Below are 20,255 nucleotides of genomic sequence, written 5' to 3'. Positions count from 1 at the left end.
GATGTCTCACCCCCCTTCCCCTCCACTAAAACTACACACTTATTTGCTAGTGTGGGGATATTCTTTACTCAAAAACTAAAAATAAATTCAAAATAATTAAACATTCAAGACATCAAATTGAGAAACACATTTTATTATTTGAAAATACATACACATTACTTCACAAAAAAAATATTTTAATGGTTGACCACCACTTATGACAAAAAATAGATTTACAACAGCTAGTAACAACTAGATACCGATACATATAGAGATTGACACAGATTTTGTTTTCACAAAATCAATGAATTTCAAAAACAGTTTCTGGTTTTCGTTAGTCCTTTTGGGCCGCCTGCAAAGTTATTTGTGGCAAGCTGTACAAATATCAATGATTTACTCACTCAAACATTTATTTCTTATTCTAGGTTCATTTGTAATCTTCAATGATTATCATAAATTAAGTAATGCATTTCTGAAAAGTCATTACTGGGAATGTAACAAAATGAATACACACAGAAGGAATTGTTTTTCATTTCATATACAATATAATACGAAACAATCATTTGCAAAATCATTTGGAAACAATTTTATCAAATGTTAAATGACCACCTATCGAAAATTATTGTTATTAGTTTTATTAAAAGTCATTCGCTAATGGTTTATCAAATTACTTATTGTTTTTTAAGCATGTTAATGACATCTAGCAAAGCTGTACGAAAGTTCCACCGATTCCGCTCCAAAAATCTGTAAAGATTAAAACAATGTTAAAAAATATCACGACAATAGAAAAAAGTACAAATTTATAAAACTTTGAATTCTTAAAAGATTGAATGCGTTCATCATGTTTTAAAGAAGAGTCTATATCCTTTGTATAATATAAGTATAGTAAAGCTATTCCTTGTTATGTTCTTTTGTGAATCGCACTGCTTGTCCTCAGTATTCACATAACAACAACATCTGTGCCCCAGTCGTCGATATACGAAAGTTTGCTCCAGTCGTAATTCCCACCAGGGGTCCTACTCTGTATCTTTCGAGACTTTCCTGCCGCCGTTTTAGCCACGTCACAAACCCGTATCAACCCTTCCCTTACGGTGTTCAAAAATTCCTCATCCTCCGGTGCTATACACTCGGTTTGTAATTACTTAATGCAATAAATAGATGTATTGCGGAGGAATAACAAAAAATTTGAACTCTGTGTTTAGTATATTTACAGAGATATTTTATTAATTAGAGACGATGTTCACTCAGTTGACAGCATCGGTAATGAAAGGTTAAACCACGAACTTACTGGTTTGTTAACCCGAAAGATACAGAGTTGGCCCCCAGGTCATTATTTGAGCTATCTTCTAGTACAAGACTCATGCATATGCATAAACAAATTGTGCATATTCCGATGTGTACAAAATTAGTTTTACCATACTGCGTGGACAGCATCGGGCAATATCCAAACGGCTCAGCCCGCCCAAAAGGTGACATGAGCGAAACAGATTATGCTGTTAATGGCAAATCACGTGTTATAGCAGTGCAGATGTACAACCGTGCATGACGCGAGCGCCTTGAAGGCAAGTGTATTTTACACTACTTTGATCATGCATCTGGAACGGATTCATTTAGGAATAATAATTTACAATGTTAGCACTACAACAATCACAAATTGGCACCCGTACGCGGTGAATTTAAACACCTTTGCGAGATTTTCAGCGATGAATTGCATGTCCGACGTAGCAGTATTATTTATAATTTTTATTTACAAATGTAACTTAGTGGAGTGAATGAATTGCATTATGTACCTTCATGAGTTAAATTGCTACACCTATATAACATTTTAAAAGTGAAATGCGTATTGGGATTTCAAGAAAATATACCTTAGTCAAAAATAGGAAAAAAAAGTTTACACAAATGTTTTGATGTAGACCATTTGGGAATATAGTTTAACAAGTAAATTAGATTTTCATTAGCAACTTACGATCTAGCTTCAGAATGGGGTAATTGTGTCAGCATTATAAACAGGTCTGTCATTCCATTCATCACAGATCTTGGCAAGGTAGATGGATTCATGTTCGTCAAACTTAATTTATCTTTCACAGTCTGGAACAAAAAATAATTCACAGTAAATATACTATAGACCGCCCAATTTTTTAAAACTTGAAAAAATATATATTATCGTGTTTGAATCATCAATGTAGGTACTTATATATAAATAATACATTCTATTGCAAAGGTTCCGTTAATTATAAAAGAATGGTCACTGTCCAGATCAATATTATAAGAAGCAAGTTACGACGTACATTCCTTTTGAATGCTCCATACGAGCTCTGCAAGGGAATACGTTAAATACTCTTTTCTATTGAATTGGCATCACCAAGACAATAAGCATATTATATGCTCACTAGCAGTTAAAAGCAGTTTTTTTGCTGCTAGGCCCCGCGGGCGGCACTTAGTTGGGCTTCGCCCAGTTTAAGTGATACTAACAACAGTTACATTTAATAGGTAGATATTAGGTCAATGGGTAGATATATAATAGTAAGATATTCTGTAGTAGTCAGAGCGCAGACAATGAGAGGAACACCCTTCCCCAAACATAAATCTCGTCAATGAGAAAAATGTTTCCTCTCCCATACATTTAATTTTAATTTTTAAATTTAGTTTAGTTATATATTTTTTTATATTATTCAATTTAGTCATATATATTTATTCTAGGTTCATTTGTAGTCTTCAATCATAAATTAAGGACGGGTTGTTTCGAAGAATTTGAAAATTCATCAAATTTCAACATTCATATACAGTAATTCGGAAATAAAAAAATATCAACATATTACAATATTACATATAACTTTGCTGAAATAATATACTCTTACCAAAAGATTGTCATTTATCAAGTAAATGTAATTACATTTTTTTTTACTATATCAAGAATTATTTTATTGGGATAAGTCCTAAAAAATCTACATATTTGGGTGAAATAATATTACACCCTTACCAAAAGATTGTCAAAGTAAATATATTAAGAATTATTTTATTGGGATAAGGCCTAAAAAATCTACATATTTGGGTGAAATAATATTACACCCTTACCAAAAGATTGTCAAAGTAAATATATTAAGAATTATTTTATTGGGATAAGGCCTAAAAAATCTACATATTTGGGTGAAATAATATTACACCCTTACCAAAAGATTGTCAAAGTAAATATATTAAGAACTATTTTATTGGGATAAGTCCTAAAAAATCTAAATCGTGAGTTATGAGAGGTTCCAGTTTAGGTCGCCATGGGGTCGCAGGTAAATTTTGTAACAGTATTTCAGTATGAAATCGAGCAAACCGAAAATTAACCTGGTTTAAATTGAGGGGCAGAATGGTTGTTTTTTCCCTGCAGACCCCCGATTTATTTTTTTTGCACCAATTTATCCGAAACATACGATTTGAATTCGACCAATCAGAGGACCGAAAACATTCAGACGATGGCATAATAATACTATCAGATATCGTTCATACTCAGTTTATTATATTATGCACTATACACTAATTATTGTACTCCCAAACAACTTATATATAAGAATATATACATTTAAAAGCCTTCAAGGCATGACTAAACAAAGAAATTACCTGCATAAAGGCAAAGTAAAATAAATTAGGTTAAAGAAATAAGTTCATTTTATTTAAATATTTTCCCTCTCATTCTAGAAAAGCAATGAAAGTAGCTAGCAGTAAAAGGCATGGCCAATAGAAAAATATTAACTTGGTTACTCTAATTATAATAGTGCTGCAGCGTAATAATATGTCAGAAATTTCGGAAATATTATCTTATCAAAATATATTATTATCCACACTGTGTACATAAATAAATAAAAGATAATAAAAAAGTATGGAGAATATTAAAACAGCTATCTAGAGCCGAAGGTAACTGTATTTCGAAGGTATTATTCGATAACTGTAGATGCTGCATTATATTTGCATGCCGGTACCTACGCGCTATCTAATACGCACTTCATTTGACGACGATACCAACGTGAGAACATAAACAGTCGTTTGTGACGCGAACATTCGGCGGGTAGCGGGCAGAATCACATTTTCACGAACGGAATAACAAACAACCATGAAGAAATCACCGCGGACCAAATTCAGCGATCCGCTAATTGTGCCGCGAGTAAAAAACTATCTCTCAGAGAATGTGGACAAAACATTTGTCGACGTCAGCCAAATGGCGCGATCGCTCAAAGAAAGATACCGGGAATATAACAACAGGAACGAGGGCGCCTTCTGTCAAATGGTCGAAGCCGCATATAAGATAGTTCTCCACAGTTATGGGCTCGACGAGGGATCGTCTTCTGACGGGTCAGAAGAGGATTCAGACGACTTAGAATTACTGGATGACAGCAATACACTTAACGACCAACTAATCGCAATGTACAAAATACAAGACAAATCTAAAAATCAAAAAAAGGGTGGCGGGAACGACAAAAGTAACGAACTCATTGATATCAGCAGCGACGATGAATCAAACGGAGGAAAAGGGCCTAAACTCCCTAAATTGAACGACCAAATTACAATATCACCCCATGTGCCTGATTCCGTTCCACAAAAACCTAAATTAATAATCCCTAGTGTCAGCATTAATGCCAACAATGACGCCACCAGTTTAAGCAAGTACGAGATTACTTCCACACCTAATAATAATAATGATGTTAACAGAAAGAGGAAAACCAACCACGAATCGTCATCGAAGACTGCGGGGCCAAAACGAAAATCTACACCCCACATAGAACCAGAGGAAAATAAAGCAGAGCCGAACTTAAGTAAAGTGACATTTGAGGATATGGGAGGAATTGTGCCTATATTGGAGCAGGTATGTGATCTTATCATGCACATGCAGCATCCTGAGGTTTACAAGCAGCTGGGAGTGAAGACTCCCCGGGGAGCTCTACTGCATGGACCCCCAGGGACAGGTAAAACCCTCCTGGCTAATGCCATCGCTGGCAAATTAGCCCTGCCCCTCATTTCACTGCCCGCCACGGAGCTGGTTGGAGGAATGTCCGGAGAATCTGAAAAGCGGATAAGAGAGCTTTTCGAGAAGGCTACGGCCATGGCACCATGTGTTTTGTTCATCGATGAAATAGATTCAATTTGTGCAAACAGAATAAATGCTCAGAAAGACATGGAGAGAAGGATAGTGGCTCAGCTTTTATCCAGCCTTGATGGCCTGGGAGAAAAAGATGCATCTGTGCTAGTACTGGCCGCTACCAATAATCCTGACACGTTAGACCCCGCTCTGCGTCGCGCTGGGCGATTGGAACAAGAGATAGCTCTCGGAATACCCACTCTGAAAGCCAGGAGAGACATTCTGAGGATAATGTGTCGTGGCCTTAATATTGATCAGAATGTAGATCTCGACGTTATTGCAACCCTCACTCCCGGCTTCGTAGGAGCCGACCTGCAGGCTCTCATCAACAAATCCAGCACAGTGGCTATCAAAAGAGTATTCAACTCTATCAGGAATCAAGTCCATACACTAGCAGTACCCGTCGAGTCCAATAGTATAATATGTTTAAATGAATCTAGCGATCCGAATGTTCCGTTGATAATACCTGAAAGCGTAGGATCTGCGAATATAGAAGCTCAAATTGAAAAGGCCAATGAAAACACGGCCCAGAATGGTGATATTCATACACCTAAACTGATAGAAAACCCCAATGTCACTACTTCAGAAGATGTCAACGTCGAATCTGAACAGAGAATTTCTGATACTGCATCAGAAGAAAATAAAAATGACCCAATAATACAAAATATTGAATCTAGTAATGTGAATGTTGAAAAGGTCGATAACTCTCTGGTAGATCCTGTATTAGTGATTAATGAAAATATCCAAAAAGTCTATGAACAAACATCATCAGAACTAAAAGATTTACAAAAGTTCTTAGACGAAGTGGAACCATTTACAGCCGAGCAGTTAGAAAAAATGAGTATAATGCAGGAAGACATTTTAATTGCACTGAAATCAACGAGACCATGTGCGATCAGGGAAGGATTTGCAACAGTTCCCGATACCACGTGGGACGACATTGGATCCTTGGGTGATGTGAGGAGAGAGCTGCAGTTAGCAGTCCTGGCGCCTGTGAAATATCCTGAACAGTTGGAAGCTCTAGGATTATCAGTACCCAGCGGTGTTTTACTGTGTGGTCCGCCGGGGTGCGGCAAAACCCTTCTGGCCAAGGCTGTCGCCAATGAGGCCGGAATTAACTTTATATCCGTCAAGGGACCCGAACTCTTGAACATGTACGTGGGTGAGAGCGAACGTGCCGTGAGGACCTGCTTCCAGAGAGCCAGGAACTCTGCTCCTTGCGTTATCTTCTTTGATGAGTTTGATTCACTGTGTCCCCGCAGGACAAACGGAGACTCAGGTGGAGCCACCCGCGTCGTCAATCAACTGCTCACAGAGATGGATGGCATTGAAGGCAGAGAAGGAGTGTTTGTGCTTGCTGCTACTAATCGGCCGGACATCATCGACCCAGCAGTTTTGCGTCCAGGAAGATTAGACCGAGTGCTCTTTGTAGGAATGCCCTTGCTTCAAGACCGAGTTGATATCCTCAAGGCTATCACCAAGAAGGGAACTAAACCACAACTAAGCGCCGATGTGGAGGTGGAAGTGGTGGCCGCAGCCACGGAAGGATACACCGGAGCAGACTTGGCTGGTCTGGTGAGACTAGCAGCCACTCAGGCCCTCACAGACTTCATCACTGGGAACATTCCTCCGTCACCTCTGCTAGTGTCTGCGAGCCACTTCCAAAAAGCTCTTGTAAAGATGAAGCCATCTGTCTCCGCCAAAGAGCAGCAACACTACGACAAACTGCGTCTGAAATATTCTTCTTTGGGAGAAGAAAAACTCGATGTGGAAATGGACACGGAAGAATCAATGGACACCGTATAGTGAAAAATACACGAAATTACCGTGTAGAGATACTATCAATTATTTTAAAGAAAATATTTGTTTTATTTTGTTAATTTACTTTAAAATTATTAAATCAAATTGTACTTGTGGAATAAATACATTTTGCTTGTCTCTAGTACTCGCAACAATTTTTACTCAATTTGGTTATTTTCTCAATTTTTCTGAAATAGAAATAAGTTATATGAATCTGGAGTTCACTAAAATCATTATTCATAATTGTTTTACTGTATTTTGTAGACCTTTTTACAATAAACAAAATAAAGAATTCTTTGTTTTAATAGAATGTATATATCTTACCACAGTTGTAACAAATGCGTTGGTGGCTCTCTCGCTCAGGTGAGAACTTATGTTGAGGCAGTCATTGGCAATCTTGTAGCAATACTTATCATTCACTTTCACTAGTATGAACGTCCTCATAAATTCAAAGATGGGCTCGTCTTGAGACAGAACAGAAGATGGCATTTTGAACACACCAGTTATGGTAACGACTGTGTAATTATGCTGAAAACAAAACATTAATTAGAAATGACCTATTTTGTGTATGGTGCAATTTTTCTAGGCAAATTTTAAGTAGGAACCGGAGATGTTACTTTGAAGTGAACTGTTGGTTTACTTCAACCTCTTGGAAAATATTCTTCTCAGATAAACACCCGTAGTCTATTTGGGAGAAAAAGGGGTAGTCTCCCCGGTCTCGTAAAAGTTATTTGTATTACAGTGAGATACATGATTTAACCTCTGGAAAACTGTTGGTGCACCAGTGACAAGAATTTTTCCTACCGACATTTAAAAAAAAAAAAAAAAATTTATATTAACTCCACACAGGAGGCCCTGAAGAAAATAATTTCCCTCGGGGCCTATGTCATCTTTGGGGATGCTGTGTGGAGGGTATTTTTGTGGAGAGGAAGGAGTGAACATAGGTATTGAAGATTCATAGGTATTGTTGTAGGAGGGAGGAAACATAGAGGCCGGCAGCTCGTTCCACAGCCGAGCTGTTGAACTTAAGATTGAATCGTAGAAGCGACCCGTTCTCATGCGACAAATGTCAACCGTGTACAAATGTTGGGCGCGCGTTTGGCGTGTATCCCGACTACGCATCGGTGCCGAAGGGATCATTGACGCTAGTTCCTCAGAGCATCTTCCATTGTAATACCGATAGAACAAGGCCAGCATACCTACCTGACGCCTGTGCTCTAAAGATTGCAGTCCGTTTGTTAAGATTGGGGAATCTATCAAACGGACCGCCCGTTTCTGCACAGTCAAGGGTTTTTTTCAGGTATTTTGGGGCTCCGGACCAGAGATGGCTGCCAAATTCGACAGTAGGGCGCACTTGCGATTTGTACAGGGTCAGCAGTTGTGTACTATTAAAGTATCTGCGGGCCCTGTACAGTACGCCCAGCTTCTGAGAGGCCAATTTTACTCTGGCTTCAATGGAGCCCCCGTACCTGAGCTGGTCACTTATAGTTATACCAAGCATATCAATGGAAGGCCTGTTCGGAAGATTGCTTCCGTTGAAGGAGACAAGATTATCATTTGGATCCCTTTTAGACGTAATCAAACAGGATTGGGTCTTTGAAACATTAAATTCGACGAGATTATTTTTACCCCAGGAGGAAATACTCTCAAGATAACCGTCCATTCTCTGCTTCAAAGCCCTCCGAGCCGTTGGAGTTTGTGTGCCCTTTGGGGGCTTGTCAAACAAAAAGCTATCATGAACTGTACTGTCATCCGCGTAACAATGAATCGGTGCACATGTCAAAAGGTCATTGATGTGCAACAAAAACAAAGTATATACATACAAAGTACATACCGTTCATGCGCTGCTGGCATTGGAATTTCGGCCTAACTGGATTTTTTTGATATGCGATTTAAACCTGTATGCCATGAGAAAGTGCATAAATTTTTTTAACAGAATCGCTTGCACTTGAAACACTTAAGAGTTCATTTTTGATTCCATTATTGATTTCCCTCAAAAAAGGTCTGGTGTTCCACAGGTTAAAAAGTTGTTACAAAGAGAGAATAAGGTGCTTTCAGTTTGCATACAAAAAATTACCACAGACAGACATTTTAAAATAAATCTATAAAACAACATTTAGCATTTGAATAATATTTGTCGAGGTTTGCAAAATTTTTTCATAAATATATTTATATGAAACGAAAAAAAGAGGAGTGACAATATCTTTTACAACATTGTGTAATTAAATGTTTTTTGGTTTCTCGCCATGTGATAATTACAGTTTACACGATACAAATCCTTTAGTAAATGACTAAAATCTAATAGTCTTTCGTCTGCTTAAAAAACCTAATTTTATTTTAAACTAGTGGACCCCGCAGTCATTCTCGGGCGTCTCTGACTTCTTTCACCATTCACTAATGTATACCACAATTTTACCATTAAAAAACTACATTACAACGACTTTAATTTGACTTTGTATCTCATTCCAGTGCAGAGATATTGCATTAAGTATTCCTCGGGCGTCCCCGACTTCTTGTACCATTCAGACCACTCTCTAAACACTGCTGGACTAATAAGAACAAAATTTGAAATTTTCAGTGATATCAGTCAACTACTTTTCAAGTTTTGCAAGCACAAATATCCGCAGGCTGAATTTTTTTATATATTAAGATTATCTTTAAAAACACCCAATTTATCTGGAATCAACGTAATGCGAAAATATTTTCTGCACAATCACCATTCTGACAGTTCACATTATGAGAAGTATTTTGCAAAATGTCAGGGCTTTAGAGAAATGTGAATAAAATCTATATACAACATAAAAATGTAAATGTTTGTTTGTTGAAAATTTTAAATCTCCGAAAGTTCTTCACCTTGGAAATTTTGACACAACGCAGCATTCGAATGCGCATGTATTTTTATATACCTATATAATATAGATGTCACCTGTGACAAGTAAAAATATGCTATTTATTTATGACAAGTGGGATTTTACAAGCGGTAGGTACAGTAGGCACAAGGTAGTGGTAATAAGATAGACAATTTTGTGATATTTTTCTTGGAAGCCTTGAACCAGGTGATAATAGTTATAATTTAAATGTGTGGATTGTTTTGAAGAGGAAATTGAGAAGCATGAAAGTGAAATCTTTAAAACAATCATTGATAATAAATTTGAGTAATGAATGTGTATTTTTCTTATTATTTTTTTAATAAGTAATACCAACTTGTATTTTGAAAAAATACTGTACTTTTGTGAATTACATCTTATTATCACTAGCTTGTAAAATCCCACTTGTCATAAATAACTAACTTGCAGGATTGTTTTGGTTTTCAGCTGTAAAATTTTAGTTGTCACAAACCAGTGATGCACAACCCGCGGCCCGCATGTCAATATCATAAGGCCCATTTGGCTATAGAGCAAAATCTAAATGTTTGGGGTAATTCTTGAAAACTCTGGCTGAGAACATTTTTTAATAGAATTTTGGTTAATTTACGCTGCATTTCTTAAATGGAACCAAATTTGAAGAACCAGTTTGTATAACACGAAATTCAAAAAACAGAAACCTTAAATATTGAATTTCGCTGTCAATGAAAACAAAAAAAATCCGCTTGTAGGTCGCTGCCTGGTTGAAAAATAGGCAAAGCGGCCCCTCTGCTGAAAAAGTTGTGCATCACTATCATAAATATACCCAGTGCAGGGATGTAGGTACTCATAATTATGTACTTTCATAAACATTGGTTTTTTTTTTAAATTACCAATGACTTGTGTATGACGATGACTTTCGCAGATTTTATGACAATTTTGCATTGTGCCCGATGGATAGCAATGGTTCAAGTAGCTGACAATCTTACACAGGTAGTGCCATAAAAATATGAATCCGTCATAAAAAAAATTGGAGAAACTTGAAACCAATAAGTCAAAGAAGAGATTCAATATAGTGTATATAGCGATATAAATAATTGGACGTATTCATATCCGTTTTTCTTCCTCCCCCTCCCCTCTCCAGCATAATCCTATTGTAATAAATAATGTGATACTACAGTAAGTGAAATTCGGCACTCATAATAATAATTTTATTTTTCAGATTGCATTTGCGCTAAAACCATTGTCACTAACAAAACAGTGAAAGTAGAATGGTCAGGCATTTTGAAGATCAAGTACCCATTCAAAGATGCAGTCGACTTGTATGAACTGATCTCTAAACTAAACTAATAAGCTACTCCAGGGTAAACCTTTCTATCTTAGCAATGCAGTTTTAACCCAACTGTACCCTCAAGAAATAGAAATACCGTCATAGTTATAAATATGAACTAAACGTTGAGAAAAAATACCATACAAATATAAAAGTTAACCACAAAATAATTAAAATGTACACCTCTATGAAACCAAAGGTTCCGACTGCAATTTGAGAAAAAATTATGATACTTTGTGAATTTTTTATTAATTATTATTATATGAAACGACAAAAAGTGAGGTGGCAATAATGTTTAAAATACATTTGTCTATTAAAATATATATTTTGTTTTGGTAATGAAATTTTAGTTCAGTGTTTAGACGAAAAAACATAAGATGAGCCGTTTGTTTTCTTACCGAATGAATGGGTATGTCGACGGTAAAACTCAAAGGATCGTGCTCAGTCTTGGGCAAGTAGCCGAGGCATCCGATGATACCTCTGGGCCCGGAAAACACATTACCGGCCGTGCCTTTGGACTTAATGTGCAGGAGATTGCGAGACCTCTTGTGGAAGTTAGAAACTGAAAACAATTTATCACAATTCTGATAATATGACTTAATGTTATAATTTTACAGTAGTATATTAAGTAGCAATTATGTAGAGAACGATTCCATTGCAACTCAGGACAGTGGCAATTCAACGCAATTTGACTAAGATAATACAAAAATTGTACATTTACCATTCATTGTTTGGCAGGCGATGTTGAACAGCGCTTTGGGAGTGTACATCTCTGTCAAAAGATCACGTTCATCAGAGTCGAAGAGTGTGAAATAAATCTCCATGAATTTATTTACCAAAGACACAGAAGCCTGATCAATGGCGAAGTTGCGTTGACTGACAGGGAAACCCTGGACGCTAAATATTCTTCCATCCTATGAACAAATGCAAAATACAAGGCGGAAATTATTGGGAATGGTAGATACTTTCACTATCGTCCTGGAGAAAGGAGACCACCATTCAGAATTAAAACTAAAAACTACAAATTGTTGTGTTTGGTGACTAGACATAAAACAGCGTTATCGAAATATCGCTGTTTCATCTGTGTTTGTCATTTGTCAATATTATGGTGATGAAGATTTATAACCGTATTGTGTTTTTTGTTATTATGTTGTAACATTTCTGGAATTCTCATATTTTATGAAAAATTTTGTTTTAAAAATGACCTTTTTTTGTTCTTTTACTTTTATTGTACTCAAATCTTATGAATAAATTGATTACAATACATAAAATGTGTTGTCTGCTAGTTAAAATATCTTGCATAAATTTTGCTCACTAAGGCCAAATGAAATGTTTAACAGCCCGTATCACACTATGCTGTTTTTCCGCAAGAGGGGTCAACAGAGTATTATCACTGTTTTAATTCTTAAAAAAAATTACGATAATACTAGGATAGGTGATTTTATTTTTATGTTGATGAATAAATTTTCTTTAACAATTTAAAATGTGCCGTTTTCGATTTGCCTCCAAAATGACATGTTCGTTTTTATTCCTGAATTCGGCGGCATTTCATGCCGGGTGACAGCTGCTGTACCAGACATTGGCGGTTTCTATGTCTTAATGACGTTGTAGCCAGTTGGAACCGTTTCAAAATGGACAGTTTTAGATCGTTTTTGAAATCAATAAGAATGAATGAAAATGATATATTTTTAGTACAATAATCATAATCAGAAAAATAAACTTTAAATCTTCCACACATTTTTGACAGTATTCATAGTTTGTGAAAATAACCCATTGAGGATGCTGTAGTCTCACTAACTCCAGACAGGTAGCAGATGGGGGTCTTGAGCAGTATTCACATAAAAGTAATAAATAAAGATACTCACCAAACTTGTAATTGAAGGAAAAATCATCTTCACACATTCTACATAGTGTTGCTCTTGCACAAAGGTGCTACACAAGTCATTACCATCAAGCCACAGGTTTGTTATTTTCTGCATATGGCCCTGCAGTTCTTTCAGCGATGCAAACCTTTCAATCGAGTTATTTGATAAAACTAATTTGGTAAGATTAGGGAATGAATTTGGTAAGTCAAGTGCAGTAATGGTTCTGAAAATAACACAAAGATTACTAGATTACTCTGGTTGGGATATTTCAGTAACCGGACAACTCAACACACCTTTAAAAAGTGATTTAAAGTCAAGAAAAGTGATGAAACAAAAACTAGGCTAAATAGATTAGGTTTACAGATTTGTCACTTTTAACCCATAGGTAAGAAAGTCTGGCAAGAAACTACACAAAATAAAACCTTTTTTTTTATCCATACGTTATCATTTATTTTTTATAAGTTTAAGACATTTTTATATTTGTCTTCAAATAACCCAGTAGGGGTAATATCCAAAGGCAAAATGAATATATAAATACGACACTGCAATTGCAGTGCTTTGTAACTTGCGGTGACCGGATAAAACATCACAATGATAATTCATCACATATTTAAAGAGTTATATAAAGTCATGAAAAGCGATGAAACAAAAACTTTATTAACTGGGTTAAGTAGGTTAGGTTAGGTTAGGTTTAAATTTTTTTTTCATCGCTTCTAATGACTTTATATAATTTTTTAAAGGTGTGTTGAGTTATTATGGAACCGTAACTTGCACGGGCACAATTCTTCGACACTGCAAATGCAGGGCTCCGGCCCCTAGGGTTTAATGACTTTTATAACACTTTCAAGGTTTGTTGAGTTATCATGGAACCGGGTATTTCGAACCCTTTCACATTTTTTTTAATTTTTCGGGAGCGCTTACGGTAATTTTTATAATGCAAACTGAAAGCGTGGTATTCTCTATTTCTAACACTGTTTAAATCATATTTCTTTTAGTAGTAAAAAAATTACATAGCATCTGATAGTATTAATACTTCAGCGTCTGGACGGTGTAGGCCCTCTGATTGGTCAAATTTAAATTGTCTGTTTCGGTTAAATTCCGCCAACTTGAAAATGACACGATTTCATACTAAAATAGGATCGCCTCATAATAATACGAGATTTCTTCAAAAGCATTGTTTCTCCTCATATAATTTTTGGATAATATCAAAGAAAATATATTTTAGAAAGTTCATAATCCATTGGATTAATTACATTACAGTGAAAATTATCCACAGTTACGTAATTATGTTTGACGTTTATAAAAAAATCACGCGATCCTTCAATGGCCGATACGCACGGCTTTAGATTAGATCGCCGACAGAGCGCACCTCTGGCGGTCTAAAAACGAACCAAATGAATGGCGCGAATATTTAAATATGCAGCTCACAATATTTGAGTACTTACGATTAACAAGCAGATTTCTTCTGGAAGTTTATCACTTTGTAATGGCATTTTTCATTATTATTTATATTTTTTTTGTTTATTAATTATATCTGATTTTATATTGACATGTTTTCTAATTTCAAAATTATTTATTTGCGATGCTTTATATCCTGAGTGAAGTATTTTAAGACCTGAATTTTTTATCGAAAGTGTGATCATTATTCAAAAGATGATTTGCAAACTCAGATTCACTATTTCCATTTAGAGCCGTGCGATATTCTTTAGTTCTGACTTCAAAATTTCTATTGGTTCTACCTTTGTAAAAGAAATTACAATCATCCCAGTTGAGTTTTTAAACTCCTGATTTTTTTGTTCAACTGTCATTCTTATTAAGAATATATTTCTTCATTGTTATTAGTGTAAAACGCCAGTTGAATAGTATCAGGATTGTTTTTATATATAATTTTAGAAGTATCGTTATCCACAAACAGAATTCTACGCCATTGTTTATTTCTATCTTTAGAAAGACCGTTTGAAGAGAATATGTTTAATTTTTTTATTTAGTATTTCAACTATCAATTTATTAGAATAACCGTTATTAAATGCTATTTGTCTTATGGATATATTGTTTTAAGGTTGTATGCTATTTGTTTTTTTCAGGTCTTAAAATACTTCACTATAAATAATATATAAATTTTGGAAACGAGGAAACATGTTAATATAAAAGCAGATATAATTAACAAGAATTTTTTTATAAACTCTCTTTTAAATATTTTCCCACTCAACTGGTCTTTCCCGTCTAACGATATTGTAATTCCTAATTATTATAAACCCAGCCTACTCTTACCCCTCCCCCCTCCCTCCTTCCACTTCTTCTTTCCCAATTGCAATCTATATTTAATTTTTGACTTCGGTGTATACACAATAAAATGTAAACATTATATTTATTTATTTATTGGACAATTTGCATAGCGCCGCTTTTGTGAGATATCACCTCAGGGGCGCTATATTGTAATAATCTACCTTTATATATAGATTTTTACTCTCCTGATGATGTTGTATATATAATCTAACTTTAAACTTTATTAGATACAGTAACAGTTGTAGGTAAGGAATTACCACCAGTTGGAGTAAAATTAACACCTTTTAATTAAACCGACTTCTAATCTCATCGCACAATTACCCTCCTTTTATTCATAAACACGGGTACAATTAATCAATATGTAATAATCTATTATTTAAGTCAACTTTGTTATAACTATCTTTAATTGTGACAAACTAAACGATATTGATTCAACTTATAGACATTGACGGTTGTAACACATATTTAAGCACTGCAAGTCTCCTATGAGCTAATTATATTAGGTACCTAAGATAACAGTTAATATCAGTTGTAGACATGTAGTCAATAATAGTGTTTCATTTGAAATAATCCATCACAAATACGTAAAATTTAATTTATTCAAACAACTGTCATTCTTATTATGCGTAAATTTAGCATGTTATTATTAATTAACTCCTTTCTGTTCCGTGTTTTAACAATATATATACTCACCCTCTCTCTGTGAACGTCCTAATATCTATCTATTAAATGTAACTGTTGTTAATATCACTTAAAATGGGCGAAGCGCAACGAAGAGCCGCCCGCAGGGCCTAGCAGAAAAAAACCCGCGGAGCGGGTTTTTAACTGCTAGTAACTTTTATTAGACCATGTCCATACTGGGATGGTACAGAATGTCTTCCAAAAAGACTCTACGGCTGTTTGTTGTCTGTGAAGAATATCCCCCAAAATTATCCAAGGGGTTAAAGTCAAACAATGTTATCTACAAAAAAACATACCAATAATTTGAGGGCTTAAAGTAAAACAACGCTATCTACAAAAAGACATACCAATAATTAGCATTTGTATTTTTTTGGAGATAACATTGTTTGACATTAAGCCCTCATATTAGCTGAGAATTTTAAAAAACCCATAGAGCTTACTTGAGAGAGTTCTCAGAGAGAACCAGTTTATGAATATAAGGTCCCAACAGCGAGGCTTTGATAAGGAGTTTCAAAATCTTTTGGTTCCCAGCATACCACAATGGAAAATAGATGGTGTCCAATAAATCTGAAATATAATTTTATTAATAGCAGCAGTTATTCCTAAATTTAATATCATCAATGCTTGCCTTTTAAAATCAGTCCAATTGATACAAAATATATTGACGACCAAGGCGAACCGATTAAACAACAAGATTGCCCTCCCGTTGGGCATGACCATTTGCAAATTGGTCCTGCAGAACGGGAGATAAAACAGTCTAGGTTGACTTTGATGAAGATAACCTTCAGGAACATAGAAATGAATGCTCTCCATGAGAGACCATCCACGAATCCATCTAAAGAAATGTGTGGCAATGTACACATCTCATCTGACCCAGGACATCAGGAAAATGGAAATGAATTCTCTGCATGATAGCTGAGTTTTCAGAGAATCTAAAGAAATCACATCTCTTCTAACCCTTAAACGGTACTTTCCTAGCATGTCCAAGAGATGATGATGTTGACAAGATGAAAATATAGTCATTGAGTGATCAGAAACCATAATCGGCAGAGAATTCTGGTCGCTATCTGCATCTGGAAGACCTTCTGCATTAGTGCAGAATCACAATTTATTTTCACGAAAAGCGAAATACTGTTAATTCAATGGTTAATGTGATTAATAACTTACCAACACTGTCCTTAAAATTTATCAAATTTAGCTCGTTACTGCCCAAATTAAACCGCAACTTGACAACATCGTGAATCAGCTTAAAGGGATTAATTTTATGGTGCGGAGGATCATTGTGCACAACTTTGAGACGAAACGGAATACTTGTATCGTTTTTACAAAAGAATTGGAATCCCATAAGGGATATCTTCTTGATCGCTCTCTCACATTTTGTAACATAAAACTTTCTGAGAATCGTTCCATTCTGTAAAGGAAAGATAAGTTTAACAAATCTAAATTGAGTATGGTTGTTTTAAAGGCAGTGATTAATATTTTTAGAATGTTCAAGCTTGTTATAATCAATATAATCGGTACTAAACATGATTTATGTATCACCTCTTGCAGAACAGGAACAAACTCAAATGGGGATATACTTTGGAGAATCCCATCAAAAATATCATTTTTATTATGCTTTCCAGGATCATCCACCTAGAATTCAAGAAAAATAATCAATACTTATTATTTATTTATTAATCTTCGGGAAATCGACAGTTTACATTTATTTCAGTTTGTACATAAGTATTACATATATAGCCAAAATAAAACCAATTATGGATTTCCTCCTTGTGACTTTACCTCTACTGAGACAGCATAATATGAAATAAGTAAATTAAATTTGTAAGAAAGGAATATGAATTCTAAAAATTATATAAAATGAAAAATTTACAAAACAAACCATTTATAGCCATGGAGAGAGTTTGTAGATATAAATCAAATCGTAATAGAAATATAAACAATAGAGACATAACATTATTCACAAATCATCAGAAAAATATTCTTTACCACTTGTATTTGGTAAGTTCGCAACTGAAAATATCCACCTTGGATAATACGCTATTGTAATTATTACATAGTCTGTTCAGGCAAGAATTCTGCTTAGAGTTCGTTTTGCATTGATCTACCCTGAACAGGACAGAAGAGCGTGTTGAGACACAGGTACATTGAATTGAATTTTAATTAACAACTCTGGGCATTGAATTTTATTGTTAACTACTTTATACAGGAATAGTGCATCCTTATGATGCCTCCGTACACATCTGGTAACTCATCAAATACTTTTTTTTTTCTTTCTTTTTGAAATATTTTTTGTTTGTATGTTGTATTACTTTATGTTTGTGATTACTCTATGTTTGCTTCACTCAAATGTAAATTGTTATCCTCGATACAGGCTTAGTCCTAGTGAGGTTGATTTTTATAAGAAAAAACATGGTTTTAACAATAAATAAATCAATTAAGATTATTTAAACTGTCAGAAAGGAAAGTATGTGATGTATGGTAATAAGGTTGAGTATTTAAGCGATAGATGGCATTAGTCATAAAGCTTACTCCAGATTTCGTCAGATGTCGTTAGAGTGTAACAAGTACTTGTGAAATTATATTGACAGGGAACAAGCTTCTCGAAACAGAGAATTACCAACCCTCGGGTAATGAACAGTGTAGCTAAATCCAGACCTATTATTTATAATGTAAATAAACACAATTATAAGTAGAACCTTTTAATTTTAACAAAGAGTTCCCAACACTTAAATCTGCAAAGTAAGGCAGACATAACAATATATTTTTTGTTAATTATGTAACGTTATTTTTTTGAAAAAAAATTAAAAAAATGAATCTTTTTGAATGTGTCACGGTTCCTCTCCTTAGCAGTTATTAAAACTATGCCAGTAAAATTATAAACGAAGACAAAATGAGGAAACAAACTGAAAATTCAGGATGTGTCTTTGAACCGGGACAATCTCAGTTGAAATGGGATATATGATAAGTCGATTTAAAGCCCCTAGTATATGTTGGGCCAACATTGGCGCCAACCCGCCAATGTGTGGCGCCAAGATCCTTTGATGTGTGCACGAAAAACTGACAATAATCTGGTTGGCCAGCTGTACTGGCAGCATTAAGGAAACTACTATTACTCGAATAAACCTATAGATTTAGATGAGTTGTCCTTATTTGAGGCACACCTTTCAGGTTTATTGAGTAGTACAAAAAATGAGCTTACTGTTATGGAGTACCACTTAGACGAGTCCACAAAATCAAGTTCTTCAATGGGGTTTTGGATGTCATATTCGTTTTGACATTCTTTGCTTTTGGCCTTGAATGGGAGATCGTTCATCTCATACTCATCGTCACTGTCGATAATTACATAATCGACTACGTCTTCTATTCCATTTCCCGTGCTGGACTGCATTTCAAAGGCTTATGATATCTGAAATAACACTGGAGCAAAAGAACAAAAATCATTATTGTGGTGAAAAAATCAACATAATAATGATTTTTGAATTGGTTAGAATAGATCAATTAACAGAATAAAGGATTTAAAGGTAATACTGGAAACACCCAATGTTGACGTTTTAAAATAAATAAAACGCCTCGCTTATTCCTTAGAAATAAATTGATACAAACTCAAGGGATAAACTTGTCGAATTGTCGAATGCCGCTGCACGTATAAATATTTAATATAAATAACACTTGGTTACAACTTTTACTACAAGAAATAACTATTTATGTAGTGGGAGGTGGTAAAAGATGCATTAAAGTTCTATTTCTTCTCAAAGTTATGTTTGAAGGTAAGGAAATATTAATAAATTACTTAAATAACCCATATTAATACCCTAAAAATCTATTTTGTGCATGTTTACTTAAATATCCAACTTAAATAGATCTCTCCATTAGACATTTAAGTTGAAATCGAGAGTTGTTTTTTAAAGAGCCTTGGAATGCAGCGGAATTCGACAAGTTTACCAATCAAAGTGCCGCGAAGGCAATTGTATCTATAAAACATGTAATAATAAATTTTTGGAAATTTGAATTAACCTCAATAATACAACATTAACAACAATGTTTTGATATCAGTGACACTTGACAGTTATTTTCAGCAATCTGTAGAGATGGTCGATATTCCTGTCCCGGTTACTTTGTCCCGGTGACTTTTCTATCACTGCATGGCCTTTTTTTTACATGGACCTAAAAATGGACGGATTAATTCGAGAACAATTTGAAGGTGTATGAAAAATGCCAAAACCTACATACAATTTTTAATGACGTATCCCATGCCTTGTATCATCAAATACCAAAAAATCACAAGCCGTTTTAACTGCATTAACAACACAAACGAAATGATAATAGTTCAAAGCATTACTTTGGATATA

General features: G+C 34.9%; 2 protein-coding genes across 3 annotated transcripts; one reads left to right on the top strand and one right to left on the bottom strand.

The window, feature by feature from the left end:
- Window positions 1-125: 125 nt before the first annotated feature.
- Window positions 126-19,997, bottom strand: LOC149415307 (nuclear RNA export factor 1-like). 2 transcript variants are annotated; one of them, XM_089642338.1, is made up of 11 exons: window positions 19,921-19,997; window positions 19,106-19,323; window positions 17,446-17,538; window positions 17,071-17,314; window positions 16,344-16,470; window positions 12,937-13,159; window positions 11,793-11,985; window positions 11,470-11,633; window positions 7,223-7,426; window positions 1,946-2,067; window positions 126-723 (listed from the first exon to the last, which is right to left on the bottom strand). In XM_089642338.1, exons 2-11 carry the CDS (start codon window positions 19,292-19,294, stop codon window positions 651-653), a joined length of 1,632 nt encoding a protein of 543 aa, XP_089498464.1. In that variant the 5' UTR covers window positions 19,295-19,323; window positions 19,921-19,997; the 3' UTR covers window positions 126-650. The 2 variants fall into 2 exon arrangements, with proteins under 2 accessions (XP_089498464.1, XP_089498465.1); XM_089642339.1 differs by having other exon boundaries at window positions 19,106-19,949.
- Window positions 3,994-7,192, top strand: smid (nuclear valosin-containing protein-like smid). Its single transcript, XM_089642279.1, has one exon. The coding sequence runs from the start codon at window positions 4,076-4,078 to the stop codon at window positions 6,902-6,904; it is 2,829 nt and encodes a 942-aa protein (XP_089498405.1). The 5' UTR covers window positions 3,994-4,075; the 3' UTR covers window positions 6,905-7,192.
- Window positions 19,998-20,255: the final 258 nt, after the last annotated feature.

Source organism: Hesperophylax consimilis, chromosome 18 (assembly GCF_061612785.1).
Source record: "Hesperophylax consimilis isolate HC1 chromosome 18, BYU_Hcon_1.0, whole genome shotgun sequence".
Lineage (NCBI taxonomy): Eukaryota > Metazoa > Arthropoda > Insecta > Trichoptera > Limnephilidae > Hesperophylax > Hesperophylax consimilis.
This window is presented reverse-complemented; position numbering and strand designations above follow the sequence as displayed.

Bases quoted from the DNA above. Each gene is read 5' to 3' on its own strand.
- LOC149415307 (XM_089642338.1), bottom strand. From the start codon at position 19,294: ATGCAGTCCAGCACGGGAAATGGAATAGAAGACGTAGTCGATTATGTA. The intron at 13,160-16,343 runs GTAAGCTCTATG...TGTTATTTTCAG, and splicing joins CTCTCTGAGAACTCTCTCAA to AACCATTACTGCACTTGACT. The intron at 724-1,945 runs GTAAGTTGCTAA...TAATCTTTACAG, and splicing joins CCCCATTCTGAAGCTAGATC to ATTTTTGGAGCGGAATCGGT.
- smid (XM_089642279.1), top strand. From the start codon at position 4,076: ATGAAGAAATCACCGCGGACCAAATTCAGCGATCCGCTAATTGTGCCG.